The sequence below is a fragment of the Gossypium hirsutum genome, chromosome D11 (assembly GCF_007990345.1).
Source record: "Gossypium hirsutum isolate 1008001.06 chromosome D11, Gossypium_hirsutum_v2.1, whole genome shotgun sequence".
NCBI classification, from domain to species: domain Eukaryota; kingdom Viridiplantae; phylum Streptophyta; class Magnoliopsida; order Malvales; family Malvaceae; genus Gossypium; species Gossypium hirsutum.
The window spans coordinates 14605417-14631137 of record NC_053447.1 but is presented as its reverse complement, the minus strand read 5'-3'; the positions used below and the strand labels follow the sequence as shown (position 1 = coordinate 14631137).

Below are 25721 nucleotides of genomic sequence, written 5' to 3'. Positions count from 1 at the left end.
TATAAATTATATTTTAAATATTTAAATATAACTATTAAATATTTGTAATTAATATTTTAAAAAATATTTTTTTTTTAATTAAGGATTTTAACACAATTATAATTAAGCACCAAAGAAAAAAAAAACTACTATGTTATTTGAGGGGTGAAAAAGTAATTAAGTACCAAAAGTAATTAAACTAAAATTTTTAGCTTCTCCTTTTCAAAAGTACTAGCACTCCTGAGAAGCTAAAAATTTTAATCAAAAGCAACTTGTTCTTCACAGCTTTTCTTTCAAAAATATTTTTAAAGTCAAAAGTACTTTTTTAAGCAATAAAAAACTGGTCCTTCATCCTTTTATTTCAAACACCAAACTCATAAACCCATTTTTTGTCAGTAAAGCTACACTCAGAGCACAAATTAAAGAAGTAATAACGGATTCCTTGCCAATAATACAGATCGATTTGAGATTCAACAGACACCGCTACACCCACTTTTCCCATCAGCCCATGGTCTTTCAAAAGCTTCAACAATGGCCTCTAAAATCCCATCAGCCCATGGTCTTTAAGCCCCATCCAAAATCAATGGGTCTCCAACTTTTTTGAAAGATACTTCCAGAAGCCGTTGGAAGTTGAAAGCAACGCAAACTAGAAATCAACTCTACCCATCTCAGCAAAGCAAAGCTTCCATAGCTCAAGGCTGAGAACAGAGATTGAGAATCAATGTCAAGTGATAACAAAGAGAAACCAAAGACAATCCAGCTTTTCTGCCCTTCGGTATCCAAGCTAATCCGGTTCGTGGCATGGGATAGCCAGAAACTGGAAATTGGGTCCATATCTCGAATGTTCGGGCTAGACCCATTAACGGTTAAGCTCAATGGCCACTTTATAAGCCGAGGGGTTGATCTTGTTTCTTCTTCTGTTACGTGGAGGTCTTTGCTTTCTTTCTTCTCTTCTAAAGGCTTGTGTACTGGGACTGATGGTCATAAGGGCGCTCTCATAGTCGATGGCAAGCTTTGCAAAGTTGGGAGCAAGAGTACGCACACTATTGTTGTCTTTTTATGGGGTTTCTCGGATGAATATAGTCTTCTTTTTGGATTTCTGTTTGGTTCTTGGGAAAGTTTGGGAAAATCAGGAAGGTGGCCACTGGTTTGTTCTTTTAGAATTGTTGCTATTTTATCCTCTTTTTTTTTTTTTTTGTAGGAGCACATGAGCCTCAAGATGGTGTTAGCTGGAGTCGAGATTCAGCTGGAAAGCCTGGAATAAACGATGTCGGACTTACTGCAAAGCTACAACTTAAAGATATTTACTTGTTTGAGAACAAAAAGTTAAGGGAAAGCAGCTTAACAGGTAAAATACAAACATTGTTTAAAAATAACGGGGAATTGGCTTGGCTAAAGCAGCTTATTCGCCTTGGCATACAGGATCCCATGATGGAGGTGATCGTTCAGTTTCCGAAATCAATATTGGGGTTGGCCTCAAAAGACAGTGTTCGATAGACCATGCAAGCTTGCTCAAGAAATTAAAGATTAATGACACAAACTCAGGTTTGTTAAAACCATTTACCATTCAACAATCATCCCATCATCATTACAGCTGAATGGTTCTAATTCATTGTTTAATTCCTTGTTCGTTTACCATTTCCACTGATGCATTCGGTGCTTCATATTGTAGATATTAAAGGCAACAGTAAAGCTAGCAATGTTTCGAGCACACCTTTTAAGTGCAGTTATTTGAGGGGCCCTATGAAGAGGAGGAGGGAAGATGAAGTGATTGTAGGTGTACCTTGCAAGAGGATCAGTTCTGGTTGATTCCCGAGCCTAATGCACCAAATGGCAAACATTGTAGATGAGAGTTTTTTAAGTTTTAAGGATGTAAATAGTGGTTCGACTGAATTCATGTTTATTGTAGTGAAGACACACACAAAAAGTAAAAATAGAAAATAAAAAGAAGAGAGCTTGCTATAACCCTAGTTTGCATTTACAGGTTACATGCACAGCTTAGTTTATTTCCACAACAAACATGTATAATCTATACTGGAAAAGTACTTGCTGCAATGAAAATAAAGAGTGCCAAAGAAAAGTTGGATCTCTTCCTTGATAGCCGATGATTTTGTTATGTTATTCGTGCATGTTAGTCATGTCTTTTATTGATGGAGCTTATTAAAGTAGCTCTAATGGGATGCCATGACTGGTTTTTAAGAATAATGAGACAAGAAATTAGTGAAGGCTAAATTATCATAGACTTCAGCAACATGAGGAACACCCTTAAGAAAATGGCAGATATACCAAAGTTGAAACTTTGATCAATTTTCTTTGTCGGACTAGGAGATTTACACAAACCCTCACACCACAACAGCTTGAAAGTTAATGACTTTGATGCATATGACAATAACCATGTGAAACAAAGTTAGTTTCGGAGTTTCATGAAAAAGGATTAAAAATTTCAGGGAGTAAAAGAAAATGATCAATAGCTGAGAATGATGCAAAGTAGAGTCTCATGGGATTGTGGAGGAACATAATCATTTTCACTAACTCGGAGGTCAAAGTATTCTTTCATTTTGCTCTCATATTCTATGCTGAAAAATTCCATATTTTTACTTTTAAGAGAAAAAGTATTGCCAACCTACAGCAAGTCCAGCTACTAGTATGACTTTTAATACTAATTTAGAATTTATGAAAGATGATGAAGATGGAGGTGAATGAAGAGGTTCCAGTCGTCTACCTCTAAGCTTGGCAGACAACTTCGATAGCAGCAGAGGTAGCCGGCCAGTTTTCTTGGCAGCTGCAAGCAGAAAAAATAAAAAAAATAAAAAAGTAAAATATCAGTCAGACATCAAAAGCTGCAACCACAACATGAATATAGGTACTTCAAAAAAAATGAAGAGTTGAATTAACATAACCCCAAATACCAACCAGACCAGAAACATAGAGAGAGATCTTGGATTAGAAAACAAGAAAATAGGAACTATATTATCAAGTTGTTAAGCAACTTGACAGGGGCTCAATTTAAGAATCATTCATTACGACTTAAGTCTACCACCTTTAATTTTGGGTTCATCTCCAAAGCTGCTCAACTGACCATGTGGGGCTAAAGTACTTAGATATATACTGATAGAAACAACTGTTACAGATGTTACAAAAGTTTGCATTGAACATGACAAATAGACTTGTCTGGTATTGACAAACTACACATAGAAGGGCTATTGCCAAAAAATTTAGGAGAATGACGTTAATCACATTCTCAAGATAACTGATAATGTCTTATTCAATGATATAAATTTACCCTTGGCTTTAAGAAATCTCTCCTCCTCAGCAACACGCCTTTGCAGCACATTGAGCAATGATCCAAAGTATAGTGCAAACACCGTGCATGTGATTGTGATGACATTGTAAGGCATGCTAAAATCAGGAGTTGTCAAAGGTACAAGTAAGACTTCTGTGTAAGACATTACAGGACATTTTTCCTGCATGACAAATCAAACTAATATCAAATGAGAGTAGAAGAGAAATTGGTCATGTTTAGGAGCAGAAAATATCAAGAGGTTAATACCTGAAACTTTGACAACAGAGGTGACTTGTTCAAAGAGTCATCTTCGAGAAAAACCATGCTTGCATGGAAGTTGGGAAAGCTAATAATAGCAGATGGTATGTCAAATCCTTGATTAGCATCTGGGAGATATTCATCAATGCGCAAAAAACCCCATTCAGACAATTCAGAACAGAGGATCAACTAATCGATAATATACCAAGACACATAAATCATAGTAAAGTTTGGTCCTTCGAGCAAGAACCACTATGTATTTTTTCAGTTCAATATTATTAATCTCATCAAAATACATATCATCTAAAAGCAGGGAATGTCCTAGACTGATAGCAGTATATTAGGATAGCAACTAATTTTCTATTTTCTGCTGAAGCAGCAGTGTATGCAATGAAAGGATTTCTAACATTGTAAGTGAAATAAAAAATTATGAAATATCTAAAAATAAGATACATCAGTCTTTTGAGGATGATGGAAACAGCTACTGCTAACTTATCCGTTTTTCTTTTTCAGACATAAGCAAAGGTTATATAATTTGAAGTATTGGTAGGTTTTATCATATCCATCCAGCTTAAGGAGTGACCAATGGGTTGAGAATCTAGAAATTGGGATAGGTCTATGTTTCAGCATTACACATAACAAATGGCATTGGTTAACTGGTTTTTGTTCAAATTTTAAAACATTTATAGTCAAGGTCCGAATTCAGATACATTGCATCACCAATATTTTTTTGATATAATGCCTAGAACTACTCATAACCCCTCCCAACCCTTAAATAGGAGGATCAACACGCTTCAGTGCGCTCAACCCCACATCCTCTTGCACTGGCAACAATGCCAATGCCAACCAAGTATTGCATCATCAATATTATATATGCTCGAGGGATTCAATTTGCCATTTTATATGACTGCTTTATCAGAAATAGCTTTTACAGAAACAGGTTTTCTGTTTTAAGCTAAATAATTGGACTCCATTGCGGCAAAAATACACACCAATATTTTGAGCTGATATCACTATGCCTAACACCTTACCGCTATGAACCAAATTAACAGTTTTAACAAATTCACTTCAGAGGTAAAAGAAAATAAATTGTGTTGAATTAATAGAACTTGTAAAGCTAGAATGACTATTAGCTGAATAAATATAATAAAAAGCACACCTTATCAAACTCTATGGTTAAAGCAGCAGTGTTCACTCTGCAAGGAAGTTTCAGAACCACCTCCATCACACCAGGAGACATTTTATCTTTGGAAGGTGAAACGTGTATCTTCTCAATAATATCTGAAACAGCCCTAGGTTGTTGATCAACAAACACCCTCAATGAATGGAAATAGACCTTAACATACCAAGGGACAACTTGGAAAACATCAACTCGCAGTTCACAACTTCCATCCTTGGAATTAGCACTCATGAAGCCCTCAGTGAATTGTGTAGATTTTAATGAAATAGCAATGGCAGCCCTCTCATTTCCGCTTCCCATCAAAAACCTACTAGCATGTAATGGTGTTTGTTGACACAACCAAGCTACAGGAACCTTCCACATAAGACCAATATCAAATGGTTCAGATTCACAGTATTTCTCAACTTGAAACATGTACAAAATTGATAAGCTCTTGCTATGCGAACTGCTTTCTTCTAAAAATATCCTGTCTGGGTTAGCAGACAGCTCAAAGCTCGGATTAGACCAAAAGTTCTCAGAGGTCAAACCATTTGCTGCAGACTTCCCATTTTCTTTATTTGGAAACTACAGTTCGGCAACTAAGCCCCTGTCAAGGAGAAGATACACACTGCTGGGCTTTGCAAGAACACATCTTCCACTAACTTGTTTCCCAAAAATTGAACTAAGAGACCAGCTTGGTTGAATATGTTTTTCACTAGCATGGACCTCGATGGCCATTTCACTATTAGGCTGGAGAACAACTGTAAGGGTCTGTTCTAATATGATGCCCGAATCAATCCCCTCTGAACTAGATCCAGTTGAGGTTAAATGCAACTGCTGAGAATGATAAAAACCTCTGTAAAGTGATGGCCTATCCAGTAACAAGGCAATCCCAGCTTTGTCCCGACAAGGAAGCAACTTCAACCATGGAGTCAGATTCTCCGTGCAAACAGCTTCGCAGGGCAATGTACCATACGTCACATTGCCTGAAGCTGGTGGAAAACTCCATTCTGGAGTAGAATAAGTAGCAGTAGACTCTAAGAAGTTGATTGAGGCACAGAAAAGACCTGAGAGAGTGTGTGTTAAGTTCTTCCAGGAAGCATCAATATGATGTTGTGGGACATCAAAAACAGCCCATAACTCAACTCCAGGGGGCTTTGCATTGCTGCTTGATAGGGGATCAAATCCACCCCAGCTTTCATAGTTCCAACGACCTTTTGTGAAAGACAACTCCATTTCCTTGATTCGAAATTTCTGAACCTGTTCAATGATGTTTACGTGCACAGTTTTGAACACTGCAAAGACTTGATCATTTATAATGTTTGGTAAGGCGGAGGGCAGTAGGCCTATAACCCCCACCAAAAAAAGAAAAGAAATTAGATTAATCATTAATCTTTTAATATTTACAAGAAAGCTACTTATCTTAATTGTCAATTTATTGAAATCTACAACAAAGCTATTTATCAGAACTATTATCTTTTCCTTGCAGAAAGTGAGATGCAGATTACTGCAACACATACACAACTAGTGCAGGACATTTTTCAAGGAAACTTGTAACCGAGTTTGTACTTCATGTCAAACATAACATTGTCGAAAAAGTTAGATATTTCAAAAACATTTCACTCTCATGTACGTTTATGAATTTGGAAATCATACCTTGAGCATGAAAATAGAAGAAAAAGGTTGAACGATAATTTAAAGTTTATAGGCTAATAAAAAGTTTTCCAAAAAAGGAACCTTAAAGAACTATCTTAAATGACCCGAGCCAAGCTACTAAAAGGTCCTCCTACAATAATAAATGGTTCAATATATTGCCAATCAATGTATCAACATAGAAAAAGAGAAATATTCAATAATTAACTAATAATAAATGCATAAATCCTTAGGTTTTTCTTAATAATAAATTCAGACACTATAGGAATGCAGTTGGCTAAAACTTCATTTAAACGAAAAGAACCATGAAAGAACATAATAAACAAGAATTGGCAGTGACCCAAAGGAATTAAAAGAAGAAAAAGTACCAACTGAGAAATGGCTTTGGGAAATAAGTGGTGGTGGCAGCCATTAGAGGTAGAAGGAGGGCCGGAGCTTTGAAAATGGAAATGAGCCAACAGTTTGTGATCCGGCAAAGGCTTCAATAGAAGTTCTTCACTGAATTCTTCTTGTTTTTGGCCTTCTTCATTGACCGATCCAAAAGCAATCCAGCATTGCAAGAATTGATGAGTGCCTATAAGGAGGAGCAAAATATGTGGTCTCTGAAGAAGGACCATTACTGGGTTTTCTTACCAAATTGAAACTATAATATTGAGTGCACATATTTCGCCATGGGACACCCAGTCCGCGGGGGTTTCAAATAATAAATTATTAATTATTAAAAAATAATATCTGAATCGAAGACTAAAGAGCATTCTTTTTGTTTTGTTATGAAAAAAACCTTAAATGCTCTTTCTCTTTTAGGCCGATTTCAGATGTTCGTTTTATGATTGGGCTTAAAAACCCCATTTACATTGCAAAATGAACGAGTTTGACTTTTACAAAATAAAAGCGGATTTTCTTTAAAAAACCAGTAATAAATCTCTATTTTTTTACCATGGTGATCTTTTATGCTGCACTTTTTAAACTAAAGTTGGTTAATAATCTTAAAAAAAAAGTTATATTAATTTTTAACAAAAATATTGAATAAAATTTTAATTTTTAATAATATTGTTGCCGAAATCTGCATTACAATCCACTTTTATTTCATATTGGTATAACATTATTTATTTTATATGTCATATCAATAATAATTTAAAATTTATACAAATATTCAAAAAATATAAAAAGTTAATAAATACTCAATAAAAATAGTATAAAGTATATGTGAATTGTCATTCAAACTGTCATGTTTAAAAATTTAATATTTCAGTTATTATTTTCGTTAAAAAATAATTCGATTATTTTTGAAAGATTAATTATTAAATTTGACTAAAAAAATAGAATAATAATCAAAGTAACAAAAAATATAAACGTGGAGGTTAAAGTTTACATTATACTTTTTTTAGAGCTTCACACAAACCTACTACATGTCATGATTATTTATTTTTTAAATATAATTTAAGAATATCAATTTTGAAAATGAACAAATTGGTCTCACTCTTAAGAAAAATTACAAAATAAATCAAAATAATTTTTTAAAATTCAAAGATTTAATTTTTTAAAAGAAATTATAAAATTTTTTAAAAAATTTCTAAAGAATATATAAAAAAACTAAAGTTTTCTAAAATAATAATTTTAGGACCTAAATAAGTTTATTAATGATTTAAGTTTATCAAGCTAAAGTATGTTATTTTTATTATTATTTTGGTTTGAAAAAGATTTAAAATATATATGGTTTCAAATTTATGTATTCTAACATGAAATTAATTATACTGTAACATGTTTAATTTTTTAATTTAACTCGAACAATTTCACTTGATTTAACTCGACTCAAATTTCATTTCACTCGACTCGATTCAAAAAAATTCAAATCGAGTTAGAATAATAAAATAAGACTTGTCAATTTGAAATTTTTTCACTCGATTCGACTTGATTCGATCGAAAGCTCACCTCTAGAATGGAGTGGTGATTAAAAATATTGTTAAATACTTGTTTGGCATGAGTTTTAACTGTGTTACCTAAGGTAGCCGGTACCACCAATGGATGTATTGTTTTTCTATTGGAACTAGTATGTATTGGTACTGACCTATTTTGGCATAATGTTTCAAATTTACCGATTTTTTTAAAAACATTTAATATATCAAATGAATTAGATTAAGAAATTTCAAATATAAAAAATATTAATTGATTATATAAAATACTTATCAATAAACTTCACAAATAAAATTTATCATTTAATAAATCTAAAGTAAATAAAGAAAAAAAAACATCTTACACATTAAACAACAAAATTATCACAACAATATTTTAAAAAAATCTACAATAAGATCATCCCACACTAAATATATAAAATGAATGTTTAATAAAAATATAAACAAAAAGTTGTGTTCGTGAAGCATTTAAAATTGTTTTTTTTCCCTTCAATTTGTTTGTTATAAATTTTTTTATTCTTTATTAATTTTTTACTTTAAAATTTAGAATTGCTGTTTTACTTTGGTTAATGTTGAATTTCAAATTTGATTAATAAAAACTATTAATAAAAAAATTAAAGTCGGTAAAAAAATAATTTTATCTAATTTTAACATTATTTATGCACCAGCCGTTACATAATGTTTCGGTTGGTGCAATTGAAATTGGCTGAAACGAGCCGGTGCAACCGATATAAATTGAAATTTACATTAGTACGGAAAAGAGAAGTGATCGTTTTGATACCAAAACAGTGCGCACCTTTATTCCCTACCCCTAATATTGAATAAAAAATTGATTATTGATAGTCATGCATTTTTATTTTTTATTACAGTAAATCAATTTTAAAATTTTGATTTACACCAAAATTATATCTTAAAATTTAATGTATATTCAAATTAGTTCTTTACATTTGAAATTTGTTTTTTTGGCAGTTTGACTAATTGAAAACCCAAAAAATTTGTTTATTAAAATTTTTTCCGAGGAAAGTTATGCATGATAATTCTTATTTTACCAACATATATGATTAGTCATATGCACACTCATTATGTGCTTGGATAAATAAATAGAATAAGTTTTTAAAATTTGGGTGAAAAACCAATTTTTTAAAAAAATACTAAAATTTTTTTTTGATAAAAAACTATTCAAGTAACGGTTAGTAAAATATAAATATTATTTCAATAAAATACTATCTAAAAATTGATAGGGTGAAAAATTCTATGAGACTGAGAGCGACTAAAATTGTCAAATTCAATTATTAGATCATGTATTTTAGTTGGATTAATTTTAGTTTCTGTATTTTCGAATTTTAAAATATTAGTCCTAATTCAATAGTAATAGTTAAATCTGTCTGGTTAAATTATGTCATTAGTCTTGTATTATGCATAAAGTTATAGATTTAGTCCACGTTTACCTACTGAATTATTTTTAGTGACTATATTTTTTGAATTTCAAAATTTTAATCTTAATGAAAATGATAATTGTTAAATCTATTAATTAACTTTTTGTGAGTAATATGTGAAAATAATAAAAAGACATAATATTACGTATGCGATAATATGTTTGACACACTAAATTTTAAAAATAACAGAACTTAACTTAATGAATTTAATAATTATCATTTAGTTAGGACTAAAATTTTCAAAATTTAAAAATATAAAGATCGAAAATGACCAAATTAAAATACAAATACTAAATCTATAACTTATTTCGCCCTTCAAAATTTTTTAAAAAGAAACTGAATTACTTATATGCTGCTACTAATATAATATTTTTTTAACCAATAACATCAATTAGAGATTTAATTATAGGTAATATCCCTTTATAAACAAAGAAAGACAATATTATAGTAAAGAAAACATATAGTATAATTTATTTGCTCTATCTAATTATGCGTAAAACAGTCCAACACAGAAGAACTATTTTTTTTATATATATTAGTATTTCTTAATTGTAAGTATTTATAGGGTAAAGATGTACGCAACTTTTTCTAATAATTTAATATCACATTAATATTTTCATCTTGAATTTTAGTATTTTTATCTTTAAAAAATTAAATTCAAATAAAAATTTTGAAATTCAAGATAAAATTATCAATGTTGAGAAAAGATAATATCCTATTTCATACAATACTTTCTCGTATATTTATTCACCTACACCATATGATGTATTTTTATTAATCTGGCATTCTTGATGAATGTCAGCATGTTTAGAACAGTAGTCATCATACAAATATTTGGTTCTAGCATCCTGTAAAGCTTTACGCTGAGCAGGGTCAAGTCCCAAATACTTATCCCCATTCCACCACAGCTTGGGGCTGGAAATGTAGCATTGATCTTTGCTAGCACTGCTCTGGAATTGGCAGCCGGTGACACCAAACCCTACAAAACTAGCTACAAATGGCGCTTGGCTCCAATCGATTTTCCTTCCACCTGATGCCCAAGTTTCTCCATTCCATATGCTTCCTTGAATCACTAATTGTTGCGATGGATAACTCACTCCAATTTTTGTGTTGTTCTTGAAAACCCTTATGGGTGTCTTCTCCACATAAAACCTACCCCAAAAGAAAAAGCAAAAGTAAAAGGGTTTTTAGTATCCGATCCAATTCATTGGACATCTCGATAATCTACAAACAAACACGGTTAGGTGTTACTTACACTACTTGGTGTTGGTTCCAAACAATTCCATAGGTATGAAAATCAGAAGTGGGGTCAAACCAGAGATGAAATCTTTGCTCTCTCCCTCCTTCATCGTTGGCAAACACATTCGTTTGCAATGTAAAAGGTGGTCCATTGCTACCCAAGAACTCGAAATCCAGCTCGTCATGGTTTCCTCCTTTGCCATCTGGGTCCGATATCAACTGCATGCATGCATGCAATCAACCCACCCATTTTTTTTTCATTAAAAACACACATGCAGACAGTAATTTTCAAACATGTTATGTTAGAGAGCCTGAAAGGTAAATGATAACGTACGTAAAAGGCTACAACAACCCCAGAAAAATCCTTGTTGGGTAGCTTTATTTTTATCTGGAAAAACCCTGAAGCATATCCCACGTTGGATTCAAACCCAGCCCCTGCATTATGTTGGACAAAGAAACCATGTTATTCACTTATATACGGCATCTTAAAATACTGCCGATTGAATTTAGCTTGATTGGCACCGGCATTGTTGTCAGTGTAAGAGGGCGCGGGTTCGAGTGCGTTAAAGCGCATTATCTTCCTATTTAAGGGTTGGGAAGGATATGGATAGTTTTAAGCATGCTATAAAAAATAGCATATATAATAAGAACTTATGATGAGATTAATGTTAGAAAATACCATAAAAAATGGCTAATATACTAAAAAAGTCCTTAAACTATTACATTGTGTTTAAACAAGCTCGTAAACTATTTTTATAGCTAAACAAGCCCTTATTTTATGATTTCTACCCATAAAAGCCAATAATTTTAATATTAAAATAAAATCATTTTGAATTTCAAACTCTTATTTTAATTTTTTGTTGATGTAATAAAAATTCTATATATTTGTAACATCAATATAAAATTTAAAAGAATAATAAAAAATTACAAAAGAATGATTACATGAGTTACGTATACAATGACAGAAATTTTAAAATATTATTATTTAATAAATTATTTTTATCAAATTTAAATCAGCACAAAATGCAAATTAGTTTTAAATTTTAAATTTTTTGTACTTTAATATTAAAAGCAAAAGGGGTAAAAATGGTATGTTAGGAGCTTATTTAATTAAAAAATAATATAAGAGCTTATATAAACAGTGTATAATAGTTTAAAGGTTTTTTTAAATATATCAGCCTATGTAAATTTTAATAAATTCCTGTATTTATGTTATGTGTATTTTAATATTCGTAATTATTATATGCATACATGCATAGAATTAGCTAGCTCTAATATGTTTGCATAGCATGCATGCATTGTGTATTGAAAAAAAAATGCACGCATGCATGCATGCATCGAAACATACACACATAAATATGATTGCTATTAAGATTAATTGATTTTCAAAAGACCTGACGCTTTATCCATCCGGAGATGGACTTCAGTTCCCTGGTTTACAGAGGTTACATGAGAGTTTCCGGCTGTTTTACCCAAATAACCTAAAAAATATTATATTTATAAAAATAACCTAAATTTAAAAACAATCAACAAAATAACTTAAAATGAACAGTATCCACTTTTTTTTTGCACCAATGATTAGCTAGTCATTGTGCAAGACTTAAAAAAATTATTTTTTTGGGTTCTGGCCTGTCAATGGCCGGAACCCATGTATTTTTTTTAAATTGTGTAATACTGAAATACGGATATACGAAAAAGAAAAAACAAAAAAAAAATTTTGGGTGCTGGCCTGTCAATGGCCGGCACCCAGTACGCAGTACAATTTTTTTTTTTATTTTTGTTTTTCGTGTCAGAATCAGATAAAAATACGAAAAAAATAAAAAAAAAAAATTTTGGGTGTTGGCCTATCAATGGCCGGCACCCAGTACACAGTACAAAGAAAAAAAAATTATTTTTTTTCGTGTCAGAATCAGATAAAAAAATACGAAAAAAATTAAAAAAATTTTGGATGCTGGCCTGTCAATGGCCGACACCCAGTACGCAGTACAAAGAAAAAAAATTTATTTTTTTTCGTGTCAAAATCAGATAAAAAATACGAAAAAAAAAATTTTGGGTGCTGGCCTGTCAATGGCCGGCACCCAGTACAGAGTACAAAGAAAAAAAAATTATTTTTTTCGTGTCAGAATCAGATAAAAAATACGAAAAAATTTAAAAAAAATTTTGGGTGCTGGCCTGTCAATGGCCGGCACCCAGTACGCAGTACAAAGAAAAAAAATTTCGTGTCAGAATCAGATAAAAAATACGAAAAAAATAAAAAAAAATTTTGGGAATGGCCAGCACCCAAATTTTTTTTTTATTTTTTCGTATTTTTTATCTGATTCTGACACGAAATTTTTTTTCTTTGTACTGCGTACTGGGTGCCGGCCATTGACAGGCCAGCACCCCAAAAAAAAATTTTTAAAATTTTTTTTCGTATTTTTTATCTGATTCTGACACGAAAAAAATAAAATAATTTTTTTTTTCTTTTTTGTATATCCGTATTTCAGTATTACACAATTTTTTAAAAAAATACATGGGTTCCGGCCATTGACAGGCCAGAACCCAAAAAAATAATTTTTTTAAGTCTGACACAATGATTAGCCAATCATTGATGCAAAAAAAGAGTGAGTAATGTTCATTTTAGGTTATTTTAGTGATTGTTTTTAAACTTGAATTATTTTTATAAATATAATATTTTTTTGGGTTATATGGGTAAAACAGCGAGAGTTTCCCATGTGACGTGATAATTCTTGTCAAAACTAACATTATGATCAGCTTTGCTTCCACATGTTATAACTGCAACAACCATAACAACCAACAACCTGCATTTGAGAATAAAACCATGAATATATTAAACCATGAAACCCATTTTTTTTTAAAAAAAGTGACTTGCAAGTCAAGGGGAAAAATGCACCTCTTTGCCATGGCTATTATCTTTGAAGTTTCTGCTTGAATGAATGGAACCCTAAACATAAATTCTTCCCTAATATAGAAAGAAAGTTGTGTATTTATAGAAAATTACGACAAGTCTCTTATTTAATAATATATATTCTTTTTAGATTTTATTTATAACGAAGATACGGTAATTCTTAATTCCTTCCCCTTACTTTTTCGGTTAATTTATTACAAAATATAATTTTAATTATCATTAATGAGTATGCTTTTCATACATTTTATATTCCTGAATAATATTCATTTAATTATCATTAATAAGCATGATTTCTGTAAATTTTATGAATGATATTGATGAATATATTGAAAGTATAATGAAAAGGAGTTCCAGCTAACCATTTATAGTAAGGTAAGAAATTATAATGCATTTATTAAACTAATTCATGTTATGTTTACGACATCATATCAATGGTAGTGCATTTTTCATTTTTATAAGAATTTCTGTACCAGAAACAATGGTATTTCCAATTATAGGCCCACTAGGATGTAAAATATATCTCTTCTCACCATCCCCATAGTGTATGAGACAAATGTATGCATTTCGATTAGGGTCATATTCTATGGTTACGATTTTACTATATATGTCTTTTTCATTTCGTCGAAAATCAATTTTACGGTATAGGCGCTTATGACCTCCGCCTCTATGCCTTGCGGTAATGATTCCTCTGGCATTGCGACCTTTACCACAACGATGCTGTCCATAGATCAAATTATTTCGTGGATTGGATTTCACTTGACTGTCTACGGCTCTATTGCTTGTGGCCGGGGTAGAAGTTTTGTATAAATGTATCGCCATGTTATTAAGTATTTTGATTTAAGTTTTTTTGTTCTAAGAGGTGGAATAGAATAACCCGGTTGAAGCGTAATGATCATACGCCTGTAATGCATTGTATGTCCCATAATAGGTCCCATTCTTCTACCCTTTCCAGGGAATCAATGACTATTCATAGCTATTACCTTGATACCAAAGAAGAGTTCGACCTAATCCTTTATTTCTGTCCTAGTTGATCCTGATTCGACATTAGAAGTATAAAGGCAAATTCTGGACTTATAGGTACTTTTATAGTTTATAAAATTTTAAATTAATAATTGTAATAGGCCAATTTAGCCCGGACTCATAAAAAATAATAAACCCAAAATAATAAAACAAAGTCCAAAATTATATCATTTGGCCCGATCGGGATGGCCATTACTTGAAAAGGTTGAAGGTCTATCTACAAGCTTGATGCATATGGAAACATAATCTTCAATGATATGCAATATTATATATGATATGTAATCTTAGATATGATATGCAATCTTAGATATGATATGTAATATTAGAAGATATGATTTTGTAATCTTAGAGATTTAATTTGTAGATACCTTTTAATATTAGCCGTTGATGTAATTAATCTGTACCATTGGATTTGGGGAGGCTCAACTATAAATAGATGCCTCTCCCTTCATTATAACAGACAGAAGTGGGGAGTAATAATAATCCTTAAGAGTATTTACTCAAATTTCTCTCTCTCTTGCGTTCTTATTTTGTTGATTTGTGTATAATTTATTTATTGATTTGTATATTGTTGATTTCAAATCTCTTTTTCCCTTATTATTAATTTTCAAATTCATTATTTTCAAATTTGTTTACATTTTATATGGCCTTATATTTTTTTATTTTATACTCTTTGTTTTAAATTCATTGGTCTTTGATTATTGATGCTATTTAATCTTCTATTTGTTATTTTGGTTTTTTTTATTAAATTAATTATTTTAATATTATTAATACTATTATGTGACATCATTAATCTTGTATCATTATTATTATTATTATTATTATTATTATATTCATGTGCATGCATCGTTTTTATGTAATATATATATTGTTTTATATATAGTATATGTATGCTTATATATATTTTATACATATGTTTTTGTTTTTATTTTACTTCCTAACTTTTATATACATATATATACTTTTATATTTAGTTTCAATTTTTTTTTACTTTTGTATATATGTACATGTATGTATTTATATATTTTTCTAATGAATATTTTTATATATATATATACGCACATGTCTATATTTTTTATTTGCTTAAATACAAACTTATATTTTCAACACATATGTTATAATATATATATGTATATTTATATATTTTTCTTTATTTTCATAAATGCATTATATATATTTTGTTATAAATTCTATAGTCCAAAATTTTATATGTAAACCCATGTGTATGTCTTTTATTCTTTATAATTTCATGTATATATTTTGTACATTTTTTTCTCTTTATATATTTTTGTTTATTTCCTTCATTTGCTTATTGATTTATGTTTTCATTTATATTTTGTTCATTTGATACTTTACATGTCGTTTTTTATATACATTAATTTTGTTTATTTCTATGCCATTGTTGTATTTATTATTGTATTTTACACTTAATGTAGCATTACATCATTTTTTACTCGATTTTAAAATTTTCAAAATTGAGATAATACTCGTATTTAGGATTTTCAAGGAAATTGAGCCTTAACGTATTGGGTTCCAATTTTATTTGTCAAATCTAACAATCGAGAATTGCTCATTAATCAAAAAATAGAATGAAAAGCTTGTTGTCGGGAATTTAATATGTTGTATCCTAACGTATTGGATGTGACGTATTGATTTCTCGAGACAAAGATTTTTTTTTAAAAAATAATAACAAAGGAAATATTCCAAGTTTAGGATTTTGAGAAATTGTGCCCTAACGTATTGGGCCGCGATTTCTTTATAAATCTTAAACAAATGAATATTCTTTTAAATTTAAGTACACGAGTATTTTGGACTAATTCATTTTTGAGGAATTAGAATGTCGTGCCCTAACGCATTGGGTGTGACATTTTCTTTCTCCGAAATGATAAGAGTCTTAATAAGTAACGTTTTTTAAGTTTTTTATTAAGGATCATATTTTTAAATTTTCGACATTAAGACACTAATTAATTAACTAGGTACCAATTTTGGACGTTACGAGTGTGCTAATCCTTCCTCGTACGTAACCGACTCCCGGATCCATTTTTCTAAAACTCGTAGACCAAAGCTATTTTTTAGGTGATCCAATCACACCTCAATAAAAGATTGGTGGCGACTCCCAATTTTTGTTTTTTTAAAGTCGATAACTAATTTTTGTTTTTTTCCAAAATAAAAGTTGGTTTTGACAATAATAATAAAATTACACTTTAGTCCTTCAATAGTAATAATTTAATTTAATTTTTTAAAAATTATGAAAATATAAACTATTAAAATAACAAAATTATATTTTTATTATCGTAAAAATATATAATTTAATTCCAAACCCTACATATAAATACAGAAGCACAAGATAACTTCAAGTTTAAGTTCAACTCTCCATTCCTTTTTTTTACTTCCTTGTTAATTGTTATAAAATATAATTTTAATTATCATCAAATATAAATGAGCTTTGAAAGTTTAGAAATATAATTATAATTATCAGATATGAAATATAGATGTATTGAGTTGGATTAAATTAAAAGAGTTTGATTAAAAGTTTAGAAAGCACGTATAATTAGAATCAATATATGAGAGGTCCAAATCCCCTCATCATAACAGAGAGGGGCGACATTCCTAGTATTATTTACTAGAGTGTGTCGCCCACCCCATTCTACTTAGATTAAAATATTGTTTTTTATTAAATAAATATTATTTGTGTTTTACTAATCCAACCAGAATTTTCTTATTTTTCCCTATAAATAGATAACACTGGTACATCCATTCATATAAGTTTTTTACAAACAAGTTTAAAAAATTGTTATTCTGTAGTGAGAATTTATTTTCTTAAAATATATTTTATTTTTTGGGAATTACAATTCTACCAATTTCTACTAAGATAGAATTACTCTCCTACTGAAAATAATAAATCGTTTATGGTTTTGTGTTTGGTTCGTGATTATTCAAATCCACACACGAAATAATTTGTAATTCGAAATTAGCGAAGAATGTTGTTCAATTGAAAACTAAAAACGTTTAAGATCTATTTTGCACAAAAACACATTTTTCTAAAAAAACTTATTACCATAAATAACACAAACGAATTAAAAAGGAAAAAATATCCTTTGTAGCGTTTTCAAGCCAAGAGTATTAAAACTTAAAATCAAAACCCAATTCATAGGTGATGAAAAAAAGTAGAGCATTCAAAGCAATACATGCTCTGGGAGGGAAAGAAAGACTTGCGTATCCAATGGACATAGTGTGGTTAAGTGAAGCATCAATAAATGCAGTTAAGAATGTACAATCCTCGATATGCACTGTAATACAAAAGAAAGACATAAGGAAATCTGTCAATCACAAATTTAAAAACTACTTGACAAATGGACTCATTTTGTTTTATTCAAAACTTCATATCGCATTTGGAATCATATGTAGAACAACTTACAATTTCAATCTTTAGTTTGCCAAAATAAAGTAAACCTTAAATCTCTAATTCAGGCCTATTATTCTTTTCTTCGGAAATAAAAGGCACCTAACAATTTCATATTACGAGCAGAACTCATTATTGCTTGAAACACAAAAATATACTAAACTTCATTGAGTCCTAAACAACAAAAGCTACTTTAGCATCCAAAATATGATGTAAAGGTAAAGGAAAACCCAAGTTTTGGCAGTGAGACTATTGAGAATTATCCATATTTATGGAAAATCAAAGATATGGGTATCAAATATTGGAAAGTCAAAGATATGGGTATCAAATATTGAAAAGTCAAAGATATGGGTATCGAGATATTGGCATAATAAAATCTGAGATATTTGCAATATATGGTCCCTAATTGTAAAGTGACTTTGCAAGTTGATCCCTGAACCTCAACTATAAATAGGCATAATCATCTCTCATTCTGTATCTCAAACTTGCCATTCTCTACTTAAGGCATTGTTTTCTCTCTCTCTCTTTGTAAATTCTCACTTGTATTTTGGAGTGAAATATATTTGGTAGTGCCCGAGGATGTAGGCAAAATTTGCTGAACCTCGTTAAATTCTTGTGTTCTTTATTGTATTATTCTGCATGAATTGTATGTGTGATTGTAGTGATTTATTGTGCTATTAAATTACGATTGAGGGATATTCTGGCTAGGAAAGACCTGGTACTTAAGCGATCCTTGCGATCCACCTCTCTTTCCTGGGAATTGAACTTAGTGTGATTTTTTAGTACAATAATTTTACTCTTTTACACGCTTCCACACAACAATTGGTATCAGAGCTAGATTCGTACTTGGGGAATACGATCGTTCACGGCACTGTTCACGTACTGTAGTTGGGATTGAGGAGAAAAAAATGGAAAAGTCATCGTCAAAGACTACTGTGACCAATGCGAAATTTGAAGTAGAGAAATTTGATGGTACCAATAATTTTGGTATGTGGCAATGTGAGATCCTGGATGTCTTATGTCAGCAAGAGCTGGATATAGCCCTTGAAGAAAAACCTGACAAGATGGATGACAAGGAGTGGGCCAAGATCAATAGACAGGCATGTGGAACAATTCGCCTATGTTTGGCCAAAGAGCAGAAGTACTCTGTCATGAGGGAGACATCAGCGAAGAAGTTGTGGGATACACTGGAAGAAAAGTTTCTAACAAAAAGTCTTGAAAATAGGCTTTATATGAAGAAGAAACTTTATCGATTCACGTATGCACCCGGTATGTCGATGAATGACCATGTGAACTCATTCAATAAAATTTTAGCAGACTTGCTAAATTTGGATGAGAAATTTGAAGATGAAGACAAGGCATTACTGTTGTTGAATTCTCTTCCTGATGAATATGATCATCTTACCACCACATTGCTTCATGGGAAGGATACAATCACATTTGATGCAGTCTGTAGTGCGTTGTATAGATCTGAGACTCGAAAGAAAGATAAAAGAGATCACAGAGATACAACCGCAGAAGTCTTAACAGTAAGAGGTCGTTCACACAGCAGCAAATCTGATAGAAGGGGAAAGTCCAAAGGGAGACCCGCCAAAGATGAATGTGCCTTTTGCCGTGAAAAAAGGCATTGGAAAAAGAATTGTCCTAAGCTACAAAAGGGCAAGGCTATTTCTAATGCATGTGTAGCAGAGCATGATGAGGAGTCAGACTTTAGCTTGGTTGGCATGGCAATGGCATGTCAAACGGATGAGTGGATTTTGGATTCAGGATGTACTTACCATATGTGTCCTAATAAGGACTGGTTTTCTAGTCTTAAAGAGCTAGAAGGTGGAATTGTTCTTATGGGAAATGATAGTGCTTGTAAGACAATGGGAGTGGGTACAGTCCAATTGAAGAATCACGACGGCTCAATCCAAGTCTTGACAGATGTTCGCTACGTACCTAGCCTGAAGAAAAATCTCATCTCATTAAGTGCCCTAGAATCTAAAGGGCTCACAATCACTTTGAGAGATGGATTACTAAAAGTAGTAGCTGGGCAACTGACGGTGATGAAAGGCACAAGAAGAAATAACTTGTATTTTTTAAATGGAAGTACAGTTATTGGATCACCATCAACAGTTTCTACAAAAGATGTAGATTCAGAGGCTACCAGATTATGGCATATGCGATTGGGACATGCTGGTGAAAAAGCTTTGCAGACATTGGTGAAGCAAGGCTTATTGAAAGGTGCAAATTCTTGCAAAATGGAATTCTGTGAACATTGTGTTCTGGGCAAGCAGAAGAGGGTAAAATTTGGTCCAGCAATTCACAATACGAAAGGAATTCTGGACTACATTCACAGTGATGTGTGGGGACCTACCAAAGTAGCTTCTTTGGGAGGTATGTACTATTTTGTTACTTTTATTGATGATTATTCAAGAAAAGTATGGGTGTATCTAATGAAAAGAAAAAGTGAAGTTTTGGATGCATTTCTGAAATGGAAGAAGATGGTGGAGACTTAGACTGGTCGAAAGGTCAAACGACTTCGATCAGATAATGGTACTGAGTACAAAAGCGATCAATTTCTACAAGTATGCCAAGATGAGGGCATTGTGCGACACTTCACTGTTCGGGATACACCACAGCAAAATGGGGTGGCAGAACGAATGAATCGAACTATACTGGAGAAAGTTCGATGTATGTTGTCCAATGCTGGATTGGGCAAAGAATTTTGGGCTGAGGCAGTTACATATGCGTGCCATCTAATTAACCGTTTGCCATCAGCTGCAATAAATGGAAAAACTCCTATGGAGATGTGGACTGGTAAACCTGCTATTGATAATGATTCTTTACATATTTTTAGTTCCACTGCATATTATCATGTAAAAGAATCTAAGTTAGACCCAAGAGCAAAGAAAGCATTATTCATGGGTATAACTGGTGGAGTAAAAGGATACCGTCTCTGGTGTCCTGATACAAGGAAAATAATTTTCAGTAGAGATGTGACTTTTGATGAATCAACCATGATGAAGAACAATGATTCACAAAAGGATAACACAACCAGTGGCACTTTGCAGCAGGTGGAGCTTAAAAAGGTTAATGATGATCCAGTTAATATTGAAGGAACAAATGATGAAGAAGTTTCGACCCAAGAACTTCTACAACAACATGATTCAATTGCATATAGAAGGCCAAGAAGAGAGATTCGTATGCCTGCTCGCTTTGATGATATGGTGGCCTATGCACTTCCAATTACAGATGATGATGTTCCTTCTACTTACACAGAAGCAAGAAGTAACTCTGATAGTGTAAAGTGGAAGCAAGCTATGAATGAAGAAATGCAGTCTCTTCATAAAAATAGGACTTGGGAGTTGGTGACACTACCTAAAGGAAAGAAGGCAATTGGATGCAAATGGATATATGCAAAGAAGGAAGGATTTCCTGATAAAAATGAAGTTCGATACAAGGCTAGATTGGTAGCAAAGGGTTACGCTCAGAAAGAAGGAATAGACTACAATGAAGTATTTTCTCCAGTTGTGAAGCATTCGTCTATTCGGATTTTGCTAGCCTTGGTTGCGCAATATGATCTTGAACTAGTTCAGCTCGATGTGAAGACCGCATTTTTACACGGTGATTTGGAAGAGGAAATCTATATGACTCAGCCAGATGGATTCAAGGTTGCTGATAAAGAAAATTGGGTTTGCAAACTGACAAAGTCGCTTTATGGATTGAAACAATCTCCAAGGCAGTGGTACAAGCGATTTGATCAGTTCATGAAAGGGCAAAGGTATACAAGAAGTAAATTTGATCATTGCGTGTATTTTCAGAAGCTACAAGAAGGATTTTTCGTATACTTGCTCTTATATGTTGATGATATGTTGATAGCATCTAAGAGTAAAGTTGAAATTGAGAGATTGAAGACTCAACTCAACATTGAGTTTGAGATGAAAGATCTAGGTGAAGCTAAGAAGATCCTTGGCATGGAAATATGTAGGGATAGAGCTCATGGCAGAGTTAGTTTATCTCAGAAGCAATATTTAAAGAAGATACTACAGAAGTTTGGCATGAACGAGCAGACTAAAGCTGTAAGTACCCCGTTGGCTTCTCATTTCAAGCTTTCTGCACAACTATCTCCTTCGACAAATACGGAACAAGAATACATGTTACAAGTTTCGTATTCTAATGCAGTAGGTAGCTTGATGTATGCAATGGTGTGTACAAGACCCGACATTTCACAGGCAGTTAGTATAGTGAGCAGGTATATGCATAATCCTGGAAAAGGACATTGGCAAGCTGTGAAATGGATTCTACGGTATATTCATAAGACCATGGATATTGGATTACTGTTCAAGCAGGATACTGCACTTGGTAAAGGTGTTGTTGGGTACATTGATTCTGATTATGCCGGTGATTTGGAAAAACGAAGATCAACCACTGGTTATGTGTTTACTCTTGCTGGAGGACCAATAAGTTGGAAGTCTACACTGCAGTCTACAGTTGCGTTGTCAACCACAGAAGCTGAATACATAGCTGTAACAGAGGCTGTAAAGGAAGCTATTTGGTTACAAGGTATGGTTAAAACCTTGGGATTGGTCCAGGAGCATATTAATGTGTATTGTGATAGTCAAAGTGCTATTCATTTAGCAAAGAATCAAGTCTATCATGCACGTACAAAGCATATCGATGTACGTTTCCACTTTGTGCGGGAAATTATTGATGAGGGGAAAATTCACCTTCAGAAGATTAAGACTGCAGATAATCCCGCAGATATGATGACCAAGGTGGTAACAACAATCAAGTTCGAACATTGTTTGAACTTGATCAATATTCTGCATGTTTAACAGTTGAAGAAGGCACTATCAAGTGTTGTTGACAAAGGCAGAGAGAATTGTGTGAAGATAAGATTACTCGAATCAAATCTTCAAGGTGGAGATTATTGGGAATTATCCATATTTATGGAAAATCAAAGATATGGGTATCAAATATTGGAAAGTCAAAGATATGGGTATCGAGATATTGGCATAATAAAATCTGAGATATTTGCAATATATGGTCCCTAATTGTAAAGTGACTTTGCAAGTTGATCCCTGAACCTCAACTATAAATAGGCATAACCATCTCTCATTCTGTATCTCAAACTTGCCATTCTCTACTTAAGGCATTGTTTTCTCTCTCTCTCTTTGTAAATTCTCACTTGTATTTTGGAGTGAAATATATTTGGTAGTGCCTGAGGACGTAGGCAAAATTTGCTGAACCTCGTTAAATTCTTGTGTTCTTTATTGTATTATTCTGCATGAATTGTGTGTGTGATTGTAGTGATTTATTGTGCTATTAAATTACGATTGAGGGATATTCTGGCTAGGAAATACCTGGTACTTAAGCGATCCTTGCGATCCACCTCTCTTTCCTGGGAATTGAACTTAGTGTGATTTTTTAGTACAATAATTTTACTCTTTTACACGCTTCCGCACAACAGAGACGACTATGGTGTGAACTTCAACTTGCTAATTGAAAAGATAGTCCTTACCATATGAGTAACAGTTAAAACATAAGTTGGACCAATCGAAGAAAAAAAAAGTACTAACATAGAGAGCAAAAGATCTAAGATATTGCCAATAAACTAAATAAACACTGCTTTAAAAACATTGAAAAATTTTGAAGCATACCCAAGAAAAAATACGCATTTGCCAGTCAGGTTGTCAATGTTTATAGTCCTTTGTCAAGAATATATAAGTTGAGGAAGTATGGCAAGTGGTAACAGCTTCTAGATATACATAAGGAAAAAGTCCACATTACCTGGAACCCAGTTTCCACAAAATCAAAACATAATTGGAAAAATAAAAAGGTTGAAAAACAATTACCTCCTTGAAGGTGAATTTCTCATGAATTGAGAAGGGCCAACAATAGGCAAGGCAATGACGGAAAGTGTCATGGTCTTTATCATAAGACTTATGAACAATCTTATGGAAACGCATGTACAAACAATCGAAAAGGAGCTTACCAAAAATATTAACTTCATCAGTGAAAATGTCCAAGTAATAGCTACCAAAAATGATGGCGTAAATATCTTGTGTCTTCAAAGAAATACCTGGTGCTAATTAAGCAAAATTAATTTTTTAAAATAATAAAATAAAAAAAAGTTTTTACATAGAAGAATGAATTTCCTCGTATAGTTGTCTAAATTCAAATGCATCTAGATCTGTCCAGATTCATTGTAGACATACATTTTAGTTCTCTTATAAACTCTTCTTTGAAATTTATATATTCTTACTATATTTATATTTTATATATTTTTAAAAATAATAGTAACCTAAAACTAATATTTTATAATATATATATAAACTTACTAAAAAATCTATCTGGAATAAATTTGGACAAATATATGTATTTGAACAACCATTTCTCTAGGTTCATTCTTGATGTGAAGAAATATATTTTTATAAATTTAAATATTTTTAAATATTTTTTAATTTATGTTCACTGCATAGTATATTGAGAGATTGTCACATGTAACCATTAGATTAATTATTAGTGTCACGTCAGCACAAACTAACGGTACAATTACAAAAAGAGTAAATTACAATAATAGTCACTCAACTTTGATGCAGTTGACAAAACAATCACTCTGATTTCAATTTAGTCACTCAACTTTCGAAAAATAACAAATCAATCACTAACGTATCGAAAAGTGACAAATCAATCACCCATTAACATTTTCTGTCACAAGCTTAATGGGACAGCTGACGTGGCCAATCACTTAGCTGATGTGGCCAGTTAACATGCCATGTTGGACGAGGCAAAGTTGAGTGTCTGTTTTTTTTCGTCCTTTCTTTTTCGTTTTTAAATAAATGACCCAATATTTTTACTTTTTGCGCAAATGACCCAATATGTTTGTACTTCTTCTTTTTCACCCCAGCAATCTTTGTTTTAAAAAAATGGTGATCTGCTTCACTCTACCATCAACCTCTTTTGTCTCCTTCTCTACCTTCCAATCTCTCCCCATCTAAGTTTGAAAGGTAGGAAAAGAATTCAGAACATGAGACAGATGGGGTAGGACCTGAATGCTTTGGACCAGGTAGAGTTGGGACTAGTGAGAACATTACTATATGGGGCTATTGCTAGTGCCGAAGTTGCTACTTACCCAATTGGGGTTGTGAGAAGACAGTTGCAATTGCAAGTCCAAGCAAGCAAAATAGGCGCACTGGCAACTGGTTTGAAGATTGTTGAGCAAGAAAGAATTCCCGCTATCTATGTTGGGCTAATTAATCCCAGCTTGCTACAAGTAAGTGAATAAGCTTTTAATAAAATCTCTTGAATTGTTTCTGAAAAGCTTTATGCTAATTATTGCTCTATAAATGCGGACATGGGGTTAAACATATTTGGATACTTCCACATTATTTGAAACTATTGATAAGAAGGATTCAAATATTTGTCATCATCTTTGGCCAAAAAGACAAAAAAAACCTCCCATGTCAATTCATTGAAATGTGC

At 32.1% G+C, this 25721-nt stretch overlaps 2 protein-coding genes and 1 pseudogene across 3 annotated transcripts; 1 reads left to right on the top strand and 2 right to left on the bottom strand.

The window, feature by feature from the left end:
* Positions 1 to 312: 312 nt before the first annotated feature.
* LOC121223783 (uncharacterized) lies at positions 313 to 2068 on the top strand. 2 transcript variants are annotated; one of them, XM_041106213.1, is made up of 4 exons: positions 313 to 1013; positions 1181 to 1327; positions 1402 to 1524; positions 1652 to 2068. In XM_041106213.1, the coding sequence occupies exons 1-4, from the start codon at positions 701 to 703 to the stop codon at positions 1786 to 1788; spliced, it is 720 nt and encodes a 239-aa protein (XP_040962147.1). In that variant the 5' UTR covers positions 313 to 700; the 3' UTR covers positions 1789 to 2068. The 2 variants fall into 2 exon arrangements, with proteins under 2 accessions (XP_040962147.1, XP_040962146.1); XM_041106212.1 differs by having other exon boundaries at positions 1381 to 1524.
* Positions 1660 to 7073, bottom strand: LOC107912559 (GPI transamidase component PIG-T homolog). The gene is given in 6 exon segments (XM_041106211.1): positions 1660 to 1797; positions 2702 to 2761; positions 3263 to 3443; positions 3530 to 3679; positions 4680 to 5939; positions 6701 to 7073. Coding segments are annotated over 6 exon segments (1923 nt in total). The 5' UTR covers positions 6950 to 7073; the 3' UTR covers positions 1660 to 1774.
* Positions 10425 to 13824, bottom strand: LOC107911472 (xyloglucan endotransglucosylase pseudogene; annotated as a pseudogene).